Below are 26,152 nucleotides of genomic sequence, written 5' to 3'. Positions count from 1 at the left end.
GAGCTGAATCCAGTCTAGCCTTAGTTTTATGTTTTTTTGTTTTTGTTTTTTTTTTGTTTGGTATCACCCATAGTTTTCAAGTAATATGCTTTTTATTTTATAGTATATAAATCATATGCTACATGGTAAAAGTGGAAATTAATGAAATGCTTTCTTACAACATAACCATTAGTGAAAATAAATGATAATTAAATGGACACCCTAGCTGCAACCAGGCATTGATATACTTCATTGGGGACATGTTGAAAATCTCTGCCCCCCACCGGGACTCGAACCCGGGATCTCCTGCTTACATGGCAGATGCTCTATCCATCTGAGCCACCAAGGGCACAGAGAATAGTGCGCCTGCTGGGACTTATTCCTTGCACGCTCCCCATGAGACGTACATTCCCAACATGTCCACACCACTACATTCGCAGTGCGCCTAATAGATGTTTGCCCATCATACTCATTACTCGTGGAAGATTAATCTACCAAGGCCCATACGAATTCGGGCACAGCATGCGCGTTCGCACAAGAAGGTCAATGGCCAGGAAGCCATATTTTAACTATATATGACAGTGCGAACGCACACTCTATGCCTGAACTCGTACGGACTTGGTAGATTAATCTGCCATGAGTAATGAGTATGACGGGCAAACATCTATTAGGCGCACTACGAATGTAGTGGTGTGGACATGTTGGGAATGTGCGTCTCACGGGGAGCGTGCAAGGGATAAGTCCCTGCAGGCGCACTATTCTCTGTGCCCTCGACGGCTCAGATGGATAGAGCATCTGTCATGTAAGCAGGAGATCCCACGTCCGAGTCCCAGTTGGGGCACACATTTTCAACATGTCCCCAATGAAGTATATCAACGCCTGGCTGCAGCAAAGCTGCATGGTCATCTATGGTAACTGTTCTTTCGGGAACAGATACTACCGTCATATATAATTAATGAAATGCTTTCTTACAACATAACAATGGTTTGTATTTATAGTAAGCTACTTAAAACAATGACATGTGTTTGAGAGTTTCACTTGTCAGCTGAAATTTGTTTGTATTTTCTTTTTCCTTTTTCTGTGAAGCTTCTTCTGTAACTTTTTCTTTGATGAGTTGCTTGCTGAACTTCTCGGTGAAATGACCAATCATACTGGTGTTCCAGCAGCCTTGGTAGCATTTTTCATCACTTTAATGTCCTGGTGAAAACGCTCTCCTTGCTCCTCATTAACATCTCCATATTGTCCAGGAAGTAGTCAAGGTGACTTATAAAAAAGTGAATTTTCAGGGTCATTAAACATCGTAAAGTTTTAAACTTCTTTAACATTGTAGCTATAACAGAAACATATTGTGGGTCTTTTTCATGTCCTAAGAACTTTGTAACGACTTGCTCGACTGATACCTATGCTTCTTTTGTCATTTAAGGTCAGTGTGGATTCAAAGTTAACATCAAACATCAATTTTCTAATGTCAGGTCTGAGAAAGACACCTTCTTTTAGTGTAGCTTCTGAAAGGTGTGGAAACCTTTAGGGAAAGTCTTTACAAACTGTTTCATTAGGCCTAACTTTATATGTAGAGGCGGTAGGAGTACGTTTTTTGGATCTACAAGGTTTTTGCGTAGAACGTTCTTCTCACCAGGTTTTACTGACTCCCTCACAGGGCATATCTTTCTCCCTCCATATGACAGGAACAGCAAATCTAAAGGCTTTTTTCTCCTTTTTGCACCATTTTCTCAGATCTTCAACACACACATAACATACCTTACGCGGCATCCAAGATTTATCTTGATCACCAAGTTTAGATCCAAAGTATGATAGATAAACATTTTTCACGAAGTCTGTAATGTTTCTTTGGTGTTTTTTAATCACAAATTCACCACAAATATAACAAAAACGGTCAGCAGAGTTTTTACAACCATAATTAGACATTGTACTGAGCAAATGTACAGAAACAGGAAAGTGAGGTTAGGTTGACAGTAAACAAAACACAATCTATTAACACAAATATAGGATCGAACTTTTTTTTGCCAGCAAATGTTTTTCAGCAGTGCTACCAACGTCATCTACTTCATTACACCTCCTTTTTAAATTATTTTAACTATAAAAAGCTGTTAAATTCTTTTTAAAAAATCTTAATTTAATAAATTTAACTGTAAACTGTGAAGAAACTTTGTGCAATACAGTTTTTTAAGTATCATATTTGGATTTCCCACCCTAAAAAACATAAGAATAAGGTATTTTCAGCAAAAAAGTTTTTCCATCGTTGGCCTGTGTAATTTGATGCCACCACTGTACATTTCGCATAATAAGATAAGAGAAATTAGCACTCAGACACAGACAGTTATTTTTCCCTTGCTTCATTTGGAAGAGGAACAGGAAATGGAATGACTCATGGGGGTGCAACATACCCTCTGCCACGTATTATGCAACGGCTAGTGGAGTATGTATGCAGATGTAAAAGTATATGTAGATGCAGATACTTGTTGTCAACGTTCCAGCTGACTACATCTGATGACGAGGTTGATTGGTTGGTTGGGGTAAGGGAATAAACAATGAGGTCCTCTGTCTCTGAGTCACGGGTTCGTCCACCCGGAAGGACTACTAATGTCAGAGTTGAAAAAAAACATACGGTGACTTGAAAGTAAATGGCGAAGAATTGGTAAGTGGCTTAGAAAAGACAAATGGTCCCCCTGGGCTCGGCCTTGACAATAGAAAGCTTTTGCACATCTGACCCTGTCTAAGGGCAAAGACAGCTACAGAGTAATGAATGGCTTTTAGTAACGAGATCCAGAACAGCAAAAGTAAAAAAGCTACAAAAGTAATGGACATCAGTTTGACCACCAATAATAAAACAATATGATAGTAATATTAAGGGCCACACATGCGCATCACCTGGAGCTCTGCAGGCAAAGGGGGCAGGTCCTCCCACAGCTGCCCCATCCCCAATCTATCATAAGAGGAGGATAGCACTCTCTAATCAACAGTGTGCTACTCCTAAAACGGGAAACAGAGTGCAGCAGAAAGAGAGAGAAACCACCTAAAATCAATTAAAACAGAGGAAAGAAGGGATGGCAGAGGCAGTAGACACAGGAGGCAGAGTCCAGGGTCCCCTGACCTAGCATGTAACAGGAGATCCCCGCAACACCGAAGGTAATTTAAAATGTTACTTCTCTCTTTGATTGTGTGGAGTTTATTACAGGGTGCAGTAGCTCACCAGATGATCCATCACTCAGTGAGCAGAGGCCTTAGTTGTACCTGTAAATCTGTACCAACAAAGATGGTTTGAAAAGTTCTTGGAGTCACCACAAGAGGTCAGCACTTGCGCAATGAGTTGTTCATGTGATATTCATTGGATGTTGCCTGTAAACACATGCCACGTCAGTGCTCTCGGAAGAGAGTTGTGGCAGTGACATGGCTCTGTTGTTGCTCTATGTACTTTGCAAAGAAAGGTATGAAAGCAAGGCACATTCATGCCGATTTCCAGAATACACTGGGGACTCTGCTCCTTCATATTCATCTGTTGCCAAGCGGACAAATGAATTTAAATTTGGTCGGGGATCACCGATTGAGAATGTGTGAAATTGCTCACGCTTGCCAGATGTCATCTAAAATGGTATATCACTTTTTAACTGAAGAATCAGAAATGAAATAATTATCTCCAAGATGGTTTGTGACCACAGATGAAATTTGGGTGAGAGACAAAACAACAATCAAAGCAGTCGAAACATCATGATTCTCCACCACCAAAGAAAGCAAAGACAATTTCTTCAGCGGGAAAGGTCATGGCACCAATGTTCTGGTTTTGTTTTGCTTTAAGGTGCAAAAAACAACTGGGGTCATACGCACCCAATTCAAAACTATAGAACACGAAGACAGAGAGGATTTAAAAAACGACTGTGTGTCAGTCCCAGTTGACATAATAGAAGACAGCTAAAGACAGGCACTTGGAAAAAGGGCTAAAAATGACACCATACAGAAACAGAGATCCGAAACTAAAAATTAAATGGCCTTCGCCATATTGCTTTACCAGATAAAAAGTAAAATGCCATCGACAGCCCGCGCGTCATTTGCTAAAGTGGCTGATAACTCAGATGGCAAACCCAAGTAGGAACGTAAGCAGTTAAAAAAATGGGCAATCCCTCAAATAGTGGCAGACAGTTAAAACTTGGACGCAACGTGTATAAAGTGGTGGGTAGCGCCACTTATCAAAGGACGATGGCTAAAAAGGCAGTGGCCAATATGCTGCCTACTTAAAATGACCTCCTCCTGGTGGGAGGACTGTGAGGAGGTTGTCCAAGCCACTGGGTGAGGCTTAATAAGCCGGTGCTTATTCCTGTGAAGCAAGGACCATTGGCGATGCAAAGGGACGCCGCCACCTGACAGACAGCAGCACAGAGATCATCGAAGGGAATATAGGAACTTGTGTGCTGAGGTATGAAGACTGCAGCCTTGGCAGCAGCCTCGTTTTCTGGCAGACCGACATAACCAGGAACACACAGAAGCATCACACTGGCTCCACCAAGGGTGAGCAAGTGACAGTTTTCCTGGACTCGCTGCACTAAGGGATGGGTGCCATACAGCGCACATAGACTTAAAGAGCGCTAAGTCAGTCTGAGCAGAGGACAGAATTGAAAAGACCATGTCGCCGGATGTGCTTTGTGGACTGATACCGGCTGAATAGCTCGGCTGTAAATACTGAGCAGTGTGCCGGAAGCCCATATTGAAAGACACGGGTGCCAATGACGAAGGCTCAACCGATTCCACGGTCAGTCCAAGAGCCATCAGTGTATACAAAGGTACTACGTGAAGTTCCATGCAAACGTTGTGAAACTGAAGGGGATAGACCCGAGGCTGGACTAGTGTCCTTAGGACGCGAATGAAGGCCAAGGTTAACACGGGCCGCTTCACGAAGTCAAGGAAAGGTGCACATAGTGTGAAGTTAAGCTGCCGTAGCTAGTGCCAAAAGTGGACCCCAGGAGGTAACAGAAGAGGAACGCGCCTCATAGTGGTGATCAAAGGAATCGTCAAAGGAGGCATAGGCTAGGTGGCCACGCATGGCAGACAAACGGCAAGCATACCTGCTGCGGAGAAAGTCACGGTGGTACGACAGTGGTAGTTCAGCAGCTTCAGCATACAGACTCTCAACTGGGCTAATGTAAAAGGCGCCTGTGGCCAAATGGATGCCACGTTGGTGGGTAGTGTTGAGATGGCGTAAGATGAATTGACGTGCAGACGCATAAACAAAGCACTCATAGTCAAGTTTTGAATCGACGAAGGACTGGTACAAACGGAGGAGGGTGGTTCAATTGGCATCCCAGGAAGTAGCATTGAGGATACGTAGGACACTGAGGAACCATGTACAGCACGTTGCCAGCTAAGAGACATGGGAGGAGCATGAGCCCCAGGAATTTTGTAGTTTCAATGAATGGACGGGCAACAGAATCAAGATGTAAAGGTTGTGGGAGAAACCAATTGCGTACCCAGAAATTCATACAGACGGTTTCGTCAGTGGAAAAACAGAAGCCACTGTCACTGCTGCAGGAGTAAAGACGAGCAGAACATCGCTGAAGATGCTGCTCAGAGAGACAGGTCTGTGGAGAACTACAATAGATGGCAAAATCATCAACAAAAAGGGAACCAGAGATGCCCGATGGGAGACAGGCCATTACAGGGTTTAGAGCGATAGCAAAGACGATGACACTCAGGAAGTAACCCTGAGGCACACTGAGTATACCATCTTGACTGATGGTCTCTCAGTGATGGTATACTCAGTGATAAAACAAAGCAGTAGGCTTTTACCAGAAATACTGACCCTTAGACAATGTATCTAATAGTGTATTTTAAATATGACAGTATGCCATCTTAGGCACTGTATAACATTAAAACACTTGATAATGGCACTTTGAAGCCAAAATCATGTTCGTGTAAATGTAACACTGCAAATAAAAAACAGTCTAATGGTGGTACTGACTTTAAAGAAATTTAGATTTATCGTTTAACCTAAATTTCACAGATTTCTTTTAGTTGTCCACATAATTTTGCAACTGGATTTGATCTTCTGATGACATTACTAGATAATAAATGACATCGTCAACTGCAACCAATAAAAAAAAAGTTGCTCATATTGTCTGCTAAACCATTTATATGAATTAGGACCTGCAAAGGCCCTATAATACTTCCTTGGGAGAAAACCACATACTATCTTGTTTTACTCTATGACTTTCTCTCAATTACTATGAACTGTGACCATTCTGACAGGAAATCAAGAATTCAGTCACACACAATTTGATTGGAAGTTGCTTGTGAGGAACAGTGTCAAAAGCCTTTGGGAAATCTAGAAATACAGAATCAATGTGAGATCACCTGTCAACAGCACTCATTACTTTGTGTGAATAAAGAGCTAGTTGTACTTCACAATAAAAATAGCTTCTGAATCTGTACTGACTGAGTCAATAGATTGTTATATTCCAGGTAATTCATAATGTTCGAACATCATACATGTTCTAAAATCCTACTGTAAACCGACATTAGTAATATTGGCCTGCAATTCAGTGGACTACTCCAATTTCCTTTATTTTGTATTAGTGTAACATGTACTACTTTGCAGTCTTTTGGTATGGATATTTTGTCAAGCAAGCAGTTGTATCCAACTGCCAATTATGGGACTATGATATCAGCATACTCTGAAAGGAACCTAACTGGTGTGCAATCTGGAATGGAAGACTTGTGTTAAGTAATTTAAGCTGCTTCGCTACAATGAGGATATCTACTTCTATGTTATTCATATTGACATCTGTTCTTGATTTGAATTCTGGAATGTTTACTTTGACTTCTTTAGTGAAATCCACCTCCGTAGCTAAGTGGTATGTAGGGAACCTGGCTTCTATTCCCAGTACAGCCAGGTTTTTCTCCTTGGTGAGAGGACTGGTATGGAGTGCACTTAAGCCTTATGAGGCCAACTGAGAAGTTAATTGACTGATTAGTAGCAGTTCCAAGGTCAAGAAGTCTGACAATGAGTGGAAGAGCAGTGTGCAGACCATAGGCCCATCCATATTACATCCTATGATGCCATTCGCAGAGGATGTCACAGTGGCCAGTCAGGCCTGACTGGCTAGTATAGGGCCAAAACACAGAACTTTACCTTTTTTTTTACTTCTTTGGTGAGGAATTTATATATAAAAAAAAGTGTTTAGTATCTCTGCTTTAGTAGCATTGTCATTCATAACATTCTCATTGGTATTGCAAAGTGAATACTGATTGTATCCTGGGACTAGAGTTCTTTACATGGAACCAGAATCTCTCTGGATTTTCTGACAGATTTTGAGACAGAGTTTTGTTGTGGAAGCTATTAACGCATCTCACACTACATTAAGAGCTTCTGGAAAGTATTACCAAACAGGGAGATTTCACTTTATTTTAAATTTAGCATATTTTTTCATTGCTTCTGCCACATTGTTCTGAGCCATTTTGTATACTATCAGAGAAGAATTCCACCTATTATTAATTTATTTGGTATAAGTCTCTTAATTCCCATCAATATTATTTCTCTAAATTTAAGCCACATCTAGTCTACACTTATACACTTTGGAAGGAGGGAAGACTGTCTCTTAGAAGTACGGCAAGCGAATTTTTCTCTCTTTTTTTTTTTAAGTACATATACTTCACATTTGTTTTTTGTGGATTTGGATGTTACAGTATTCAGGTTCACTACAATAAACTTGTGGTCACTAAATCCTGTACCCATCATGATGCTCCCTGTTTGCTCATGTTATCTGTTGCTAAGAGGTAAATATTTTTTCCACAGTCATTTACACTTCAACTGGGCTCATGAACTAAGTGCTCAATAATTTTCAGAGAAAACATTTAGTATACTTTTGGATGATTTTTATGCCTACTACCAACTTTAAATGCACATTTTTGCCAACATATCCAAGGCAGATTGAAGTCACTGTATGAGCAGGGTACCTACTTGAAATGATACTTAAGCTTCCTTTGAATCTTTCAGCAACTGTGTCATTTGGGACAGGGAGTCGATAAAAGGAACCACTTATTAATTTATTCTGGTTGTCAAGCATAAATTCTTCTCACACTAATTCACAGGAACTATCTCCTTCAATCTTACTGCAAGATAAATTACTAACAGCTAAAAACACACCACCAGGAACTGTAAAAGTGGCAACAGATTTTAGAATTACGTGCAAAGTTTTATCAGACAAAGAGTCAGTGTACAGTAAGGTATACAGGAATAACAAAATTGGCATATAAGGGAGTACCAGAAGAGAGAAGTTATGAGAAGGAATGAAGATTACAATATGTTAACCAGATTACTGGGCAAGTTGAGTGAAAAGTTCTGGAGGATGATGACAAACCACGACACCTAGTGTAATAACCCTTTCCTCCCTTCCCTTTGACGTCTTAATTACTACTACTGAGACTGTATCTCATTAACACATTTAAGAGTAAGAGGTTAGGATATATTAATTTGCTATTCCTTACCTGTCACTGCACATTGTTGCAACGAATTTATTTTTTGGATCCCAAGATACTCCTTGAACAAATCCAGTATGTTCTTTCAGTAACTTCAGTGATTTACCTGTAATAACGCAAATAATTGCAATGTGAAGATACTGTGAATAAAATGCATATTATTGTGTTCTGGTGTTAAAATAATAAATTAACTAAAAATTATTTGAAATGTTTTTATTTTTTTGACAAGTTCTTACTGATCTATTAAAACAAGATTACAATCCGTTATATTACATTCTGGCATAAGCCCTCAGATCCTCTGGGGAGGGGTAATTGTAGACCACATTGAAAGGAGCCCCTGAATGCACAGATAAGTGTGAACCACCCTTGTGGATTATTAAAAGGATAGCAACTTGCAATGTGTGAGGTCTCTTACAGACAGGAAAGCTTGCTACTGTAAAGACAGAAATGGACCTTCGTGTTTTAGGCATACCTGGACTCAACATGACACACTGGTTAGGATGTGGTCACTTTGTGTCACATGCAAAGAATGAAGTACATTTTTATCAAGGTGAGGATGTGAATAGAAATTAACATCACTACAGTGATTCATAACAGCCTTGGTAATGCCATCATTTGATGTGAGCACATTTGTGATAAAATAATCTCCATTAAAATGAATGCTTCTCATTACAACAGCAACATCATTCATGTTTAAACTCCCACTGCAGCTTCGCCGGACAGAGAAATCTATGAATTTAATGAGCTGCTAGAACATACATAAGAAAGAGATCTAAAACGGAAATGTTAGTCATTCAGGGTGATTTCAGTGTGAAGATAGGTGACACTGTCGACAATGGATACATGAGACATGTGGTTGGACTTCATGAGTTGGGCATAAGAAACAAAAGTAGGGAGCAGTTACTGGAATTTCGTGTGAACAACTTGTCTATCTGTAATACCCCACACCAACATTATCTAAGGGTAAGGTTATAAAAATGACTGATTTTATTTTGTTCCAACATTATCTACAGATATGGTTAGAAATAAGACTGATTTCATTTTGGTAAGACAATGTCATTGTACTTCGGTCTTGGATGGCAGGTCTTATTCTAGTGCAGACTGTGGCAGTGGGCAAAGTATGTTATCCATAACAATGCGATAAAAGTGAGAATGAGAGAATAAGACAAAGAAGATTAGGGTTTAATGTTCTGTCGATATAAATTTGCTTAAAGGCAGAGCACAAGGATGTTTCAAGGATGGGGAGGGTAATAGCTGTGTGCATCCAAAACAACCATCCCAGCTTTTGCCTGTTTTGGGAAATCACAGAAAATCTAAATGAGTATGTTCGGACACACATTTGAACAGTCATCTTCCAGAAAACAAGTCCAATGTGCAAACCATTTGGTCAACTCAATCTGTGAGAATAAGACAGGATTGAATTACAAATAAAAATACTATCAAAGAGTATGGAGAAAGAGTAAGACCCACACTCCCGAAAATAATAGTGGCAGGAGCAATCCACCAAAAATGTAACAAAATGAAGAAATGAATCAATTCATTTTTTCCTGAACTTGTTACTAAGATCCCTTAAGCAAAGCAATGCTGGATTTCACGCTCTACCCTGCTACTGACTGAAGATAGGTACACACTAAAGAAACTTAGCATACAAACTGATCAAGATGAAGAAGCATGTGAAGTACTTTGCCACAAAATACACAGCAAATGCGCCGCTGACAAGATTGCGCCTCACCAGTTTTTATGATAACCAGTATTTGTGATGAAACAGACCAGCATCAGAAGCTTCATCAAATGCATGATATCTTCAAGAAGATAAACAGAATTACCCTAGAGTTCAAACCACGCATGTGGGTGACAGGATATGTAAATGACTATCTTGCTTGTGACAAGAAAGCAGCAACAGGCAGGTACAAAAAACACTGTGAAACCCCCTACACCAAAGGAAATATAGCTTCGATAAAGAGAAAATTTGCATGGAATCAACCATGGAGCCTGATATTCTATTTGGTGAAATTAAGGATGCCCCAAGCAATTTAAAAACCGTGCCCCCCGTATAGATTGTATCTTCGGACAAATGCAAATTGTGATGTGAGAAGAAGAGGTGCATGCTTCACATTTAATATGTAATACATTGTGGAAAACTGGTGAATTGCCTAAAGACTGGACTACGTCTGCTCAAATTCCTTTTCAATGAAAAGGGGTCGGTTCAGGACTGCTCCAGTTATTGAACTATAGATTAATATCTTATGTTAGCAAAATCCTGTGCATTATGAATCAACACCTAAACAAATTCCTCGGATCTTGGTTTTCTGCAAAACATGCAGATTTTGGACAGGTAAGGATACTCAGGAGTAATCATCAATTTGAGGCAGATTATCAAAAAATATCTTCAGTTCTGTGCCCCTGTCATTTGTTTCCCATATTATAAAGACCTTTGATTGGGTCACAGGGGACAAGTTGGGGCAAGTGGGGTTCCTAAACACCTAATATCACTACTGAAAGCTCTTTGCAACAGTGGTACTGCAACCATAATGATGGATGGTGAATACTGAGAGTTTTTAAATGTGACAAACTGAGTTGGACAAAATGGTGCACTTTCACCTCAGATCTACAACATCTACACAAAGTACATCGTCATGGATACTCTGGATGGCTGCAATGGTGGAATTTCAATTTATGCCCGAAAAATCAACAATTTACGCTTTGCTGATGATGGTACCCTCACTGAAAGTAGCAAGAAAGAGTTTATTGATCTATCCTCCAGATTGAAGACTTACTTTAAATTTCAGTCTAAAGATAATGTAAAGATGAAGCTACGGATTATAAATCAACTAAGTTTAGATCAAATCCAATTTATGGACTGCTTAAAGATCTGGAGGCAGTGAATGACTTTGTATAACTAGGATAGGTTATTAATGACACACGAAAGAGTGATAAACAAACAAAATGAATAACTGACTTTGGCCAACCCATAACTGTTGCATTCATTAAGATCTGGCAGAATTGGACAATATCCAAAACAACAAAGTTGCATTCGGTGAAATCAGTGATGTTCCCCGAGTTCTTTTACAGTCGAGAGATCTTTATTGTGAAAGCTAGTGATGAGAGCTGAATTGATGCCTTGGAGATGCGGTGTTGGTGAAAGATACTACGCATCCAAGGACAGAGAAATATGAAACAATGCTTCCATTATAGAGGAACTTAGCACAAGAAATTTATCCTCTGTTTGTCAGTCAAAGATACTTCCAGTTCCTTGGACGGATTTTGAGAAGAGAATACTTTGGGAAATACTATCTTGAAAGGTAAAAATCAGAGGCAGAAGACCACAAGGGAGAGCAGCAAGTAGATGACCGAATCAAGCGAACAGGATTAGTGGCCTACCTCTTCATGTTGTATTAAAAGGAACTCAACATCACTGTCGATGGAGACGTTTAATTGCAGAATCAGTTACTGAAAAATGAGGTCATGACACTTGGCAATGAGAAAAATAATAGTGATGATCCATTTGAACTTCCTGCTTCAAAGGAAGAGTTTCAAAGCCTAATCAAACATTTTTTATGTTCTTTTCTGCCAATTACCACTTTATCTGTAATGCAAATGGTGGCCAGTGCTCCCTATCATTGTACAATTAATGATTTTTTTCAATAATAAAACAACCTGCCATTTGTGGGGCATATATGAGCCACACACACTCGTTCTCATCTACCTCCTGAGCTCTCCTTTGAATGTCCAAGAATTTCTTTCACCTTAACAACACAAACTTTTCCTCTATATCTCTTGCTTGCTATGAATCTTTGTAAATATTCTCCTAAGAATCTTTCAGTCTCCAGCACGGCATGAATCGTCTCCTAGCAAATAAAAGCTATGGCCAGGAATGGGACTGGAACCTTGCCTTCTGCAGGCAATGCTTCTACGGACTGAGCTATTCACGCACGGCTTGCGACCTGCCCTAACAACTTGACTTCCATCGGTACCTCCTTGCTACCTTCCAAATTGGCACACCTCACTTGACCAACACGAATCCTGGTCTGGCACATAGCTTTAATCTGCCAGGAAATTCCAGTCTCAGGATCTTACTCAAATTGAGCAAGTTTTGCTTTACTACAGCTTTAACACAACCCGCCATCAGAAACCAGCAGCAGAGTACACTTAACTGCCTTCAAGTACATGGCTTGTTCCTGGTAATGACTAGACAGTTTTCGGTGCCACAGTTTTCAATCCCATACAATTCTCGTTCGTTCCGCAGATGGAGATACTGAAAGAATGTGTGATGAGATAAAAGAAATTATTCAGGGGTCATTCCATGTCAATTCAACGCAGTAAAGTAAGATTTTCAACCTGACCATCTCAGATTTCTTTCAAATTTGGTGCATTCAGTGACCCAGATAAGAGATGGAAAAATACCAATTTGCAGGTGTGTGTTACAGATGTGAAGAAAGTTAAGTTAGATGTTTGTAAAGTTTGGAATTAGTGCAAAATTTACATGTGTGTCACAACATAAATGACTGTAATTCTGGTTCTAATTCAGTTACAGCAATGAAAATGGTACCATTGGAAAGCTAATGAATAGACCTTTACATCAATATGCTACATCACAAGTTTCTGAGAATTTTCATACTGAAGGTCATTGAACGTGACCTTTGACCTTTAATATCTCAAAACACCCTGCCTAAATTTTTTTGAAAAAAAAAAAAAAAAAAAAAAATATTTAATTGCTCCAGTATGTTACTATAAATATAGTAAACATCAAGATGGCATACCAAAGGCACCATGCGCAAAAAATTATTTTCTTGGAATCAATACACTACCAAAATGAAGACAGTAACGCACATATATGAAACACAAATTGTGATAAAGTACAATCCATAAGTAATAGTGTACAAAAATGTAGTTTACATTATCATAGTGGTGTTATGAATTATTTACATTACATTTGTAATGAAAAGGCAATGAAAAGTTATTACATCTCTCCTCACAATTCTCCAACTAAATTGTTAATGTTCCCATGTGGATGCAAGAAGTTGACCTTTACTTCATCTGTTTCTTCACGTGGTTGTAAGACATACGCAAGCCACCAATGACTGTCATACATGCAGAATAGTATTTAAGCTCTTCCAGAAGTAAATGAATATGGCATCAATTTGGGTGACCGTAATTACTGCCTTTCAAGTCTCTTCGACGAACAGAGGTAATTCTATTTAACACAATTTTTGTTTTCATAATCCATGTAGATTACCGCAGAGGAGATTTCCACTATCCAGAGAGGTCATATGTGAGATGTACAGGTTAAAAAATACATCACTTAAATCTACGTAGTATCAGATGCAATGGCATGCAACTAATACCTTTTTGTACATCCCAAATAATTGCTGAATTATCCACTGATCCCGAAATTAGTGAGGCTGAATCCATTGACCAACTAAGATCGTATATATCTTCAAGGTGGCCTCTCAGTGTTTTTAAAGATATCCATTGCTCTCTGTTGCCTTCGTTTTCACTGGAAGGGAGCTCTGGTGCATCCTGATCAGTCTTCTGCTTCCAGATTATAATTACTGCCTCTGAAGGGGAAAAGGAAATAATTAAACATTTGTGCAAGTCAATTTGAGAAACTTAAAAAAAAATGTAGAAATTTTCTAGCCCCAAGTCACACATTAGCAATACATATTTTTGGAATTCCTGACTGAAATACAAAAAATAGGAAGAGTAACATGGAGGACCATTTACCATACTACACACACACACACACACACACACACACACACACACACACACACAGACACACTTACTTTTGTGGTGATACTGATTGTACAGGGACAGGGGTGGAGCAGGAGGAGGAAGTGACTGGTAGTAGCTAAGAGTGTGGAAGATATGTGGGGACGTGGCGAAAAGGGGAGGAGAGGGAAGGGGGGGGGGACTGGTTAAGGAAGTATGAGCAGGCAGGAGAAGGAAAGACCAATAATCACAGAATCAGTGACAAAAAGTAGATCAGTTCAATTAACAACCACACAGCATGAAGGATGGTTGGGGGTGGCATAGTGAAAGAGTAGGCATAGTTTGAAAATGGCCATTCAGGCAGGTAAACGTATGTCAGCTGTCAGCCCCATGTGGTAACTATTGATAGTGGTTTGACTATTGAGAGTCTGCCTAAACTGCTGTGAAGCTCAGTGTTATCATTTTTTACTCGGTCTGTTTTCTCTCACCATTGTAATCATTAGTGAATTATGACTTTAATAACTGTATCGTAATAAATACATTTTGTTACATACAGTGGTTGTGTATCATTATATGTACCAAATACAGAGCCTCGCTCCCACATTGGCGACCTTGATTTTTTTTTTTTTTTGCCCTTGAAATATGTGTTGTGCATTACTAGTTTTGCGCCAAGACCTGTAAACAATTGATCGCTTACCATGCAGTGACTGACTACATGTTCTCCGCCCTACAGTGAACTTTGACTCAAGTGCAAACTCTGCCCTCGTTGTACTTCCCAGATTCGTGTGCGCACGTACATTCACTTCATAGTGGAGTTCCAGCACCTGACCTCGCCTGGCTGACGATGCCATGGTGGGAATCACATGTACTCATGGCACTATGTTCTGAACTACACGTATTTCCAGGCTCATTCGGCCTATACGGAACATGTCCCACATGATCTGAAGCACGAAGCCACATCAGGCTGCCCCACCGCCGCCTACGTCTTCACTGCCTCAGCAGCCTGCGACTTTTGTTTATCCACAAGCAATGTAATGTTCCATGTGCTTGTCTGAATCGTTTCCTGCAAACTTTCCAAAACACGGCCCAGCAACCACGGTTACACCATCTGTGCCGGTCAGGTTACCTTTCGCACCAGCTGCGCCATGTGTGATGTGTGGCCAGTGCCCGTCTGTCCCCCCTCACAAAGACCTCTGGTGATGCAACGCATCTTCTGCCTACATCATCTGCTCTTCTGCACAACAATCCAGCCACAAATGGTGTCCCACCTCAACTACCTACGTTTTCACCATCTAGGTCATGCCCTACCCTGTTCCATTGAAGCACATTCCTGCAGGCATATTCCCCAAAGTTCCACAACATGGTTGCCTTGTGGGCAACATTTTTTACATGGGATAATAAACACTAACACTAGTTTCACATGTCTTATCAGCCATCTCCACAATCATACAGACCTTATCAGTGAATCGCTTCTCAAACTGACAACAAAATGTAAATATGTCACCATGAAGTCTCATCATTGAGCACCTGTTGCGCCCCTGTTGGAGGCAACACATCACATCATCCATGAGGTATAACTTCAAGACAGAACAACTTCACAGTTGTGGAGGCACCTTCAAGTGTAAGGTGGTTCAGGGGATGTGCTTGATGTCACCTTGTGGACACCAAACTTCCCCTGACCTGCAGCTTCAGTTACTTTCGCACTCCGCCGACACACAGGCATCTGAACTTCAGTTGGCAGATCAGGTGTGTAGTGTCATATGGCACCGACAGCTTCTTCCTATAGCTGGCTCACTGCCTATTGTTAAGGTTGGTAAGAATGCTCCTGCTTCTTGTCCACCACCTCTGCACCTGGCTGGTAGACGTTGCAAACGAGTTGCTGCAACTCAACAAGCTACCTCTATGCCACCTGGTGGACAGCCGCTGACACTTTCTGTTCCTTCCTCTGTTGCCGCCCCCCCCCCCCCCCCACCGCCTCATGGCTGACCTGAAAATGCTGTTTGTCAGATGGATCAACTACATCACAACCCATATCTCGCCCCCCCCCCCCCTGCACCTTCCCAAACTCAACTCAACACACAGGCCAAATTAAGTGCAACAGCTCGCAGCAATGCTAAAGGTCGCATTAACTCACATCAGTTATCTAACATGGCAACTCCTCCAATTAGCAGACACTATGTGTCTGACTCCACCAGTGTCTGACTCCACCAGCAAGCTAATGTTACTGGTTGACACTGAGGCTGATGCCAGTGTACTTTCCCCCTCCTGCACTCCTTTGAGTCTTCTCCCTATGGTGCTAGTTCTTCACACTACCAACAGCTCTGACATCACTGTCCATGATGGCACTGACCCCAGCTCCAGCTTACACCTGAGCTACAATTCCCTTGGACCTTCCATGCAGCAGATGTGGATGGCTTGGTCCTCGGGTTCAATTTCCTTAAGGATTGCAGTCTCTCTCCCAAAACGCATTTGGCCGCCGTACCCCACCACACAACCAGGACATGCAGTCCAAATTGCCTACCCCTTTGCCCCTCCTCCAACCCCTTCACCTCCAGTTCAGTGTGACCCGTTTTTTCAACCCCTTCACCTCCAGTTCAGTGTGACCCGCTTTTTCACAATACCTCCGAGTACTCCCACTTGACACCAAACTTTGTCAACTAGCTGACATTGCAACTCAGCACTCTAACAACAATATCCTGCATCAGCTGATTATCAATGCATCAGCCAGCCTGGTGTGTGCTCTTCGCATGGTCGATGACCTCAGCACTTCACATCACAGGTTCTGCCTTCATCAGGTGGCTAATACGGTTGCCACCAATTACATGTCTCTTGTGCACACCGTTCTTCTCTCTTGGCCTTGGATGGACAAACGTGCCTGCAGACCGGTTTCCCAGACATTCAAAATCTGCAACAAGAAACTAAATTTACACTCATAGTGAAATCCCACTGTCTTCCTGGCTCTTCACGTCCACTGCTGTGTGATACCCGTATGGGTACTCTCCATCCCCCGGTTCCAGCCTCCCACCGACATATAGTTTTTTAGGCCATTCATGTCCAGGCACACCCAGAAGTAAGGCTACCATACGTCTTGTAACAGAACATTTCATCTGGCCTGCAGTAAAAAACAGTCACACCTGGACATGCATGTGCTTACGTTGCCAGTGAAGCTAGGTTGGTTGTCATGTTCAACTGGATTTAGGACAATTCGAAATAAGGAAAGGATGGTTCCGTCACATTCACCTCGACCTCGTGGGTCATCTTCCCGCTTCCGAAGATTTTAGGTATATACTATCAGGCACTCATCACGCCAGCAGAAGGGTGGAGGCTGTTCCCCTCTCAGACATATCTGCCAATTTGGTTGCAAAGGCCTTTGTCACTATGCGGCTCTCCCGCTTTGGTTGCTTCTTTTTTTATCTTGACTGACTAATGGAAACTATTCAAGTCCCATCTCTTTACCAGGTTAAGTGCCCCGTGTGGTGTCAACAAATTCCATATGACTGCATACCACTCCTAGAGCTATGGACTGGTTGAGTGTTGGCACCACACAAAGTGGCTCTCATGTGTCACTCTCAGGCTCGTGTCAGAGGCCCTTCTGTAGGTGTTACTCGACATCCACATAGCCTTTAAAGATAACTTATACCCTTCCTTAGCTGATATATGGTGAGGCTCTGATACTCTCTGCCAAGTTTGTCGAAGACTTCAAGCTTCCCTCCCCTACAAAGTTCCCCGCAATAGGTGAGTGCGTCCGTTCGCACATTGCCAACAACCGCACTCCGCCTCTACATGTTCACACTGTTCCTTGTGTGTTCGTACACAAAGATCTAGAACACAGCGATTATGTTATGCTCCGAGATGACACGATGGCGTAGCATTACAAAATCCTTACTCCAACCAGCAAAGGATGCTTCAGCACCAAGTAAGACAAGACATTTGCCTCAATGGGAAACAACAGATTCTGTCGCTCAACCAAGTTAAACCCGTTTTGACCCTTGACGAGGAACCTTCGACATTATCTAATTCTGAGATATCACCCACGGGCTTCCTCCACATTTACTGATCAAATGTCTTCAGAGTTCACCTGCTCCTGCGCATCCACTGACATCAGTGCCCTGTGTAATGAGTCCCTGCCAGACAATGTGTCCTCTCCCTGTGTGACTTCCAATACCATAGTCACCTAACTCTTCTCCCAGTGTTGCCCTCTTCACAGTGGACATCTCTCATTTTGCAAGGAGGATTTCTCTTTCCAACTCTGAGGTGCAACCCTCTCTGTTCTCCATGCTCCTCCACCTATGCCCGATGATTCAGCAACTGCCCACACCACTTTCCATTCCTTTCAGCTTCTGGATGACACTGACGAAGACAACATTGCAGCTTCCATCAACAACATTAACCTCTCTATCACCGACCCCCTCATTGTACACCCTCCCTCTCTGGCACGGGACCCAACAATCTCTCTCTGGGCTGATGCTTGCATTGTCCTCATTGGCCACTGGACTATGTGATCTCCAGGATATGCGACTTCATACCACCTCAAGCCTCCAGTCGTGTCTCCCTCATGGGCCTGCCACGACACAACCTAACCTATCTACCACAGCAACTGTTGCAAAGCTCAGTGATCTCATCTTTGATTCAGTCTGTTTTCTCTCGTCACTGATCATTAGCAAATTACGACTGTCTCAGTGTGTCATAATAAATACATCTCATTATATAAAGTGGTGACGTATCACTAATATTCACCAAGTAGGGCCCAGTTCTCAAATCCACAAAGAATACTGCACAGTAATTGCAGTATCACTTGACCCTGCTTTCATACGTGACTGCCTTTGATCGTATGGGACATGTCTCTGAGTGGACTGTAGTGCCAGATGGATGGATGGTCAATACGTGAATGTTTTTGAATCTGTAGTAGCCTACATCTTATTTTAAATGTCGAGAGTGTCTGCTCCATCCATTTATTCTCTAAAATGGGTAGAACAAGTAACACTTAAGCAGTTACGATTACTATGGTAGAAAATGAATATTAAAAGTGAAGAATTCTCTGATGACAACAGAGTCTAGCATTGCACACAAAGGACACTTCTTGGTAGCAGCTATATTTTAGCAGGAGGGAACTTACCGTCATCTCCAGATGCGAGAAGTTCACCTGTTGGTGAAAATCTGACAACATTTACCGCTCTCTGGTGCCGTTGTAAGTCAGATGCAAACTCTATCTCAGCTAATCCAGATTCCTTCTTGTGTATGTACCAAATCTATGTATACAAAATCAAAAAAATGTATGTAAGATGCTAAAATAGCTTGGGATCAATAAACTAGAGAAAAAGACAATCAAAGATATTTACGGTGACTGAATATTTATGATTTTTGCAACCTTTCCAAAAACATCAATTATTATGCATGAAATTAAGCTTGAATACTAACTAATTAATGAGTCATTAAGATAAAATATTAAGTAACTCCAGTATGAATTTAAAGCTACAACCAAAGTTGTTTGTTTAATTTCAAACCAGAAAAATTTAAATCATTATTGCTTCTACAAGGTAAATTACATTAACGGAAAAAACTACTTAAAGTTCTCAGCTGCAGCTTGTAAGCTGAACTGTAACTAAGCATTACTGTTTAAAGAGGAAACTAAGGACACATTTTCACCAATTAGAATCAGGAAAGATGCCAATAAGAACCTGAAACTACTTATTAGGCACATGATTTTAACGGTGTGCAAACTGCAGAGCATAGGCACCAAAAGAAATATAATTAATGAATGTGTTTCTTTGGATGTTCAGCTTATAAAAACTGTCAGTATTGTAAGGTGCTTAAAAATGTTATTAGGAAGGCAAAGAGTACATGGCACACAAATAGAACAGCGAATTCACAGGATAAAATTAAAACCATATGGTCAGTTGTGAAGGAAGTGTCTGGTCAGCAGCACAAGGTTGACGATATAAAGTCAGTTCGTAGAAATATATTTCTGTTACTGATAAATCAGATATATGTACAATATTTAAGAATAATTTTCTGAGCATTGCTGGTGAATTAAATAAAAATTTAGTTTCTACAGGGAATCATATAACTCTCCTGGCAAATGCCTTTCCGAGACTGGTGTCCGAAATACTCCTCTGTGATACTGACAATGGGAGGATTGAATCAATAATTAAATCATTTAAGACTGAGGACTCATGAATATGAAGGAGTGCCTAGCAAAACATTAAAGTACCGTGCTGCACATGTTAGCCCTGTATTTAGCCATATTTGAAATTTTTCCTTTAGGAATAGTCAGTTTCCTGAATGATTAAAGTACTCTGTAGTAAAGCCACTTTATAAAATGGGAGAAAGGGATAATGTAGATAATTTTAGACACATTTCTATGCCATCAGTGTTTGCTAAAGTTATTGAAAAGGCTGTATATGAGTAAGGATAATAGATCAGTTTATATCACATGATTTGCTATCAAATGTACAGTTTGGCTTCAGAAGTCATTTAACAACTGAAAATGCTACATTCTCTTTTCTCTGTGACATACTGGATGGGTTAAACAAAAGGTTTCAAATGCTAGGCATATTTTTTGATTTAACTAAGGTGTTTCATTGTGTTGATTGCAAAATATTGCTCCAGAAGTTGGACCATTACGGAATATGGGGAGTAGCTCACAATTTGTTCACCTCTTACTTTAGCAACAGACAGCAAAAGGTCATTATTCACAGTGTTGGGAATGACTGTAATGTGGGGTCTGAGTGGGGTACAGTCAAATGGAGGGTGCCCCAAGGAACTTGACATGTAAATAAAAATAAAACAAAATACGAGATTTACAACAACAACAAATCCACTCTGCAGTAGCCATAAAGAAACTACACCTCCAATTAGAATATCCCTGCTGAATTTAATAACAACAGCATATCAAAGTAACTGCTAGGCAATTCTCAGCAATACCTGCAACAGACACCATAATTCCCGATAACAAATGTCCCCAACTTTTGATAGTGCCATCAGTCCTATGAAAGCGATGTTGTCCCAGCCAATTAGCACCAGACACCTGAAGCCTAGTGACTGTGTTCAGGCACCACAATACTTCAGTACTCAGCAATGAATGACTTACAAACACAGAAGTCTATGCACTATGGTTCAACACAGAGCATACAGAAATTTAACATACCAGTCTTCATTTATCTTTTACAGCTGTCAAGACACTTAAAATCTAGTTATGAACTTCAGTAATAAACATTTGTTCTATTCACAACACTTAACAGTGGAAAGCAACCTTTAAAACAGTGTATTAAGACCACAAAAGCACCTCAAGTGAAACTATAAGCAGAAAACTAAGAATAGTACAGTAATCACAGGATAAAATCATTACCATATGCAAATAAAAAAACTGCCATTTTAACTTCGGGCAAGTAATGAACAGAATACTAATCACGGAAATACACAACATGCCAAAACAAATTGTCTGCTTTCACCCAAAAATGCCATCAAAATAGTTCACATTAAGTGTTTCTTTAAGATATGTCCACACGATGCCTTTTTCCTTCTATGCAATTGCAGATACATAGTAATAAAAGGGCATGCACAAACATTTTGTGGAAAAGAGAAATGTACACATGGGCATTCTGGAAATACAGAAGCGTCCGATCCCACCCGTCTGCTTTGACCCATGACGTCACAAATATGGCGGAAACAAAAACAAACACACACACTTTCCACAAGAAGCCTAATGACACTAACGGGACAAGCGCGGGAAATGGGGTGTTTTGGGTGGGGGGCAAACTAAATATAAACAAATTTAGACGCCTTGCGTAGCTACAACGTGTAAGTGAAGACAGCCATGCATGAATACCCACCCACCTCCCTAGGGGTCGTAACCCCTGCAACCCATAGAAGATAAAGATGCTTCAGTAGCTGATTAGTGTTTTTTGTCTTTTTAAAAAAAAAATCTCACGGGATAGAACGAACAGATCAGAAAGATAAATATAATAAACTAAAACAGAAACTCGAGGAAACAGATAATTAAAATAAGTAATAAGTGTTAAAAAAAAAAAAAAAAAAAAAAAAAAATATATATATATATATATATATATATATATATATATATATATAAAACTTCCTGGCAGATTAAAACTGTGTGCCCGACCGAGACTCGAACTCGGGACCTACACCCCAAGTTTCACTACAGGACATATCAGCGTGTTGCTTACAATGTTCAAAAAATGTCTGTTCTATCTCTATTTGCACATTCACATCACACACAGATCATTATGCCACAGTTTAATACCAAAACCTTGTAGGCCTATTGTTAGATTCAGCCTATCTAGATTATTCACTGGTAAATTCCATTCAGTGGAAGCAAAGCAAAGGACAGATACCAGTATGACAGCAGCAACCACCAATCTCCAAACTAAAAATATCAAAAATGCAATATCTATCTTGGTGGGCATACACTGTAAGAGACTCCAAAGGCTGAAAATAATAGGGCTTGAGCACTTTTAATTCTCTACTAATAAATAATTTCAAAAACCATCAAAGCAAAATGAAAATTTGAATAAACAGAAGCCTATCAGGCCGAGTGACAGCACAGATGATCATCTAACACATCAAAGACAATCTGAACAATGATAAATTCAACTAAAAGTACTAAGGGAGAGGGGGGTAATAAACAGACCGCCATGCTAAATTACATGTCATTTAAAATAAATATGAGTAGTTGAACTGATGAAAGTCCAAAGAAAACGTCAATTGCATGGGACATTATTAAAGATACATTAGTCAGTGAACACTGTTCTACAACCACATACATACTCCAAAAGCCACCGTATGATGCTTGGCAGAGGGTATCTTAAACCATTTTTTACCATTACCTTTCCTGTCCCACTTGCAACTGGAGTAAGTCTATATGTCTTCATATGAAACCAAATTTCTCCTACCTTGTCTTCCTGGTCCTCAATTTTTTGTTGGCAGCAACTGAATCATTCGGCAGTTAACCACAAATGCCTGTTCACTATATTTTCTCAACGACGTTTCATGAGGGAGGGGGTCAATGACTTCCTTCCAGGGTTTCCCTTTTGATTTCACAAAGCACCTCTCTAATCTTTGTGTGTTCATCCAACCTGCCATTAACCAGCAAGTCTGAAATACTTAAGAATATCTTACTTTGGGTTGACAGAAGCGTCCGATCCAACGCGTCGGCTTTGACCCGTGACGTAAGGGTGTTGTCGTGTGTGACGTCATGACGGCGCATTATTTTATTTACTTTTCTGATCTGTTCGTTCTATCTCGTGAGGGTTTTTTTTTTTTTTTAAATTTAAAAACACTTATTACTTATTTTAATTATCTGTTTCCTCGAATTTCTGTTTTAGTTTATTATATTTATCTTTCTGATCTGTTCGTTCTATCCCGTGAGATTTTTTTTTTTTTTTTTTTTTTTAAAGACAAAAAACACTAATCAGCTACTGAAGCATCTTTATCTTCTATGGGTTGCAGGGGTTACGACCCCAAGGGAGGTGGGTGGGTATTCATGCATGGCTGTCTTCACTTACACGTTGTAGCTACGCAAGGCGTCTAAATTTGTTTATATTTAGTTTGCCCCCCACCCAAAACACCCCATTTCCCGCGCTTGTCCCGTTAGTGTCATTAGGCTTCTTGTGGAAAGTGTGTGTGTTTGTTTTTGTTTCCGCCATATTTGTGACGTCATGGGTCAAAGCAGACGGGTGGGATCGGACGCTTCCGTATTTCCCTTACTTTAATCTGACCAAGAGAGAATCCGAAACACTATCAGTAGCCTATCCAAGAATGAGCCACAGCATTGTTCTATACAAGATATCCATTATATACGAGCTACATTGTGTGTTAGCTTCATGACCCATGGATCATGTTCACATTAAATATCGCAATACAGGATACATCAAGTGAACAGATGATTGCAGACAATAAAATATATTTATTTGGCTATATGCTAGCCATTTGAAGGTTTGTAACTGATACATAAATTATATTCAAGAATTCATTTATGGTACAGGAGGGGATTTTAAAGAGAGAAAACCTTAAATTTGTAAACACTTCTACTGCGTCAGTTTTACGACTGTATATTTCGCTCCCTTCTGTGCCAAGATTTAATATGTGCTAGAGGAAGTGAATGTCAGTTTCTCTCCTTAGCATTTTATTTGTGTGACTTAACATCCTATTGTTAACAAGGCCATCAGAGACCAGGCACACACTGGGATTGGGCAATGATGAGAAAAGAAACTTGCCAGGTCCTTTTTCAAGAACACATCCCAGAAGTCATCTAATTTGATTTAAGTAAACCACAGAAAACCTATATCAACATGGCAGGAATCCCATTCTCCCAACAGTGTAGTCAGAGTCATAACTGCTGCACCATTTCCCTTAACATCATTAAGCTCCATTTCTTAAGCAGCAAAGAGATTGCAAAATATTTGAACTGCGCCTTCATTAATCAGATATGTACATCATTCAAATAGAAAATGTACACATATAGTACAGGTATTATTCTGTTCCACAACACATCTTGCCACAGCTACATGACTCCCACACTGCTGCAGACAATTAATATATGTACCATCTGATGATCTACACGGTTCGAAACCACTAATGGAACAATAATAATAATAATAATAATAATAATAATAATAATAAGCCCAATACATATAGCGGCACAAACACAGAGACAAAAACAAAATTCGCGGGTCTTATTTTTGTTCCCAAATTTCAAAGTTATTCAACGAGATCTCTTGTTTTCTCCTACAACTTCCATCACGAGGGTGGAAGGAAGGGCTGCTTCGGGCATTTTACTATTCACCTTAATAATTATACAAATTTTAACTGACACGTACAGAACTTCAAACTGTTTTTATTAAGAAAACTGTGTTCTCAGGCACCAGACAATACAAAAAAAGACGGCTAACAACTACGCCACGACACGATTAAAAAAATGTCGGCACAAAATGACATGATTAAATAATCGTGGCTTTGATATCGTACGAAAGAACTCTGAAACAAAGAATGCCAGGTCTATCATAAAACTTACTAACCACAACATGCGAATCCGTGCCGCCGGAGGCAAGCCTGTAAGGTCCCTCGTCGTTGTTACGTCCTGGCTGAATATCAATACTAAGAACTGGATCTCTATTATGCCACGATATTTCGGGGATTGTACACTTCATTCTGCCTGTAAACAAAGTTGAGGGTGACAGCAAGTGCTCCCAAAATACGAACTGGGACGTAAAGCCCACCGGAATTACACTCACATAAAACAATCTGATCACTAGAAGTTATTGTACATACACATAAGTACAAAATTATATTACACTAATGACATTTCGCGAGACACATGACATACAATGAACGCGACATTCACCCCTTGCGTCTTTTTTCGCGCTAAAACTCAACCAGAGATGTTTACGCGAAAACTACCAACTTCATTGGATTCCAACAAATATAGGGTAAAGTACCCATTTTAGCGATGCAACACTGCCAGTGTAAATTCACAGTTGCAAAGTGCCTATTTTCTCTGAATAAAAACATAATCTATATCATGTACGGAATTTAATCACTGCAGTCACCGACTCAAACTGGACGTCAACGGAACGGAACGGAATGGAGGGACAGTCGAAATCACCATCGAATGATGACGGAACACAAACACAACGTCGCTTCGCACATAGCCTAGTTTTTTGGTATTATGTGCAGCCTTCTACCGAACGGTAGAAGTGCGATTATGGGATGCTGTTGCGTAGTATGCCGTATTGTGCTAATTATCTTGTGGATGTCTTTGTGCAGGTGAACTATATCTTACTAGCACAGTCTAACGTACTAGTGTGCCTGATATTTTTACATCTTTGACGCTTCCGACTGACACACGATCTTTCACTACATCTTTCCATATACATAAATGATTTGCCAGACAGGATGGGCAACAATCTGCAGTTGTTTGCTGATGATGCTGTGGTGTACATTAAGGTGTCAAAGTAGA

At 40.3% G+C, this 26,152-nt stretch overlaps 1 protein-coding gene across 2 annotated transcripts in view; it reads right to left on the bottom strand.

Annotated features, from left to right (window-relative positions):
• Window positions 1-25,568, bottom strand: part of LOC124551272 (chromatin assembly factor 1 subunit B) — a 41,820-nt gene extending 16,252 nt beyond the window's left edge. The window contains exons 1-5 of one of the 2 annotated variants that reach the window (XM_047126283.1): window positions 25,428-25,568; window positions 25,212-25,348; window positions 19,292-19,424; window positions 13,809-14,021; window positions 8,473-8,569 (exon numbers count right to left, since the gene is read on the bottom strand). In XM_047126283.1, the coding sequence (XP_046982239.1) occupies window positions 8,473-8,569; window positions 13,809-14,021; window positions 19,292-19,424; window positions 25,212-25,343 (575 nt within the window). In that variant the 5' untranslated portion in view covers window positions 25,344-25,348; window positions 25,428-25,568. The remainder of the gene's footprint in view (window positions 1-8,472; window positions 8,570-13,808; window positions 14,022-19,291; window positions 19,425-25,211; window positions 25,349-25,427) is intronic. The other variant, XM_047126275.1, reaches the window with a different exon arrangement.
• Window positions 25,569-26,152: the final 584 nt, after the last annotated feature.

The sequence above is a fragment of the Schistocerca americana genome, chromosome 1, assembly GCF_021461395.2.
Source record: "Schistocerca americana isolate TAMUIC-IGC-003095 chromosome 1, iqSchAmer2.1, whole genome shotgun sequence".
Lineage (NCBI taxonomy): Eukaryota > Metazoa > Arthropoda > Insecta > Orthoptera > Acrididae > Schistocerca > Schistocerca americana.
Note: the sequence above shows the minus strand (reverse complement) of the source record. Positions and strands in the feature narration are given on the sequence as shown.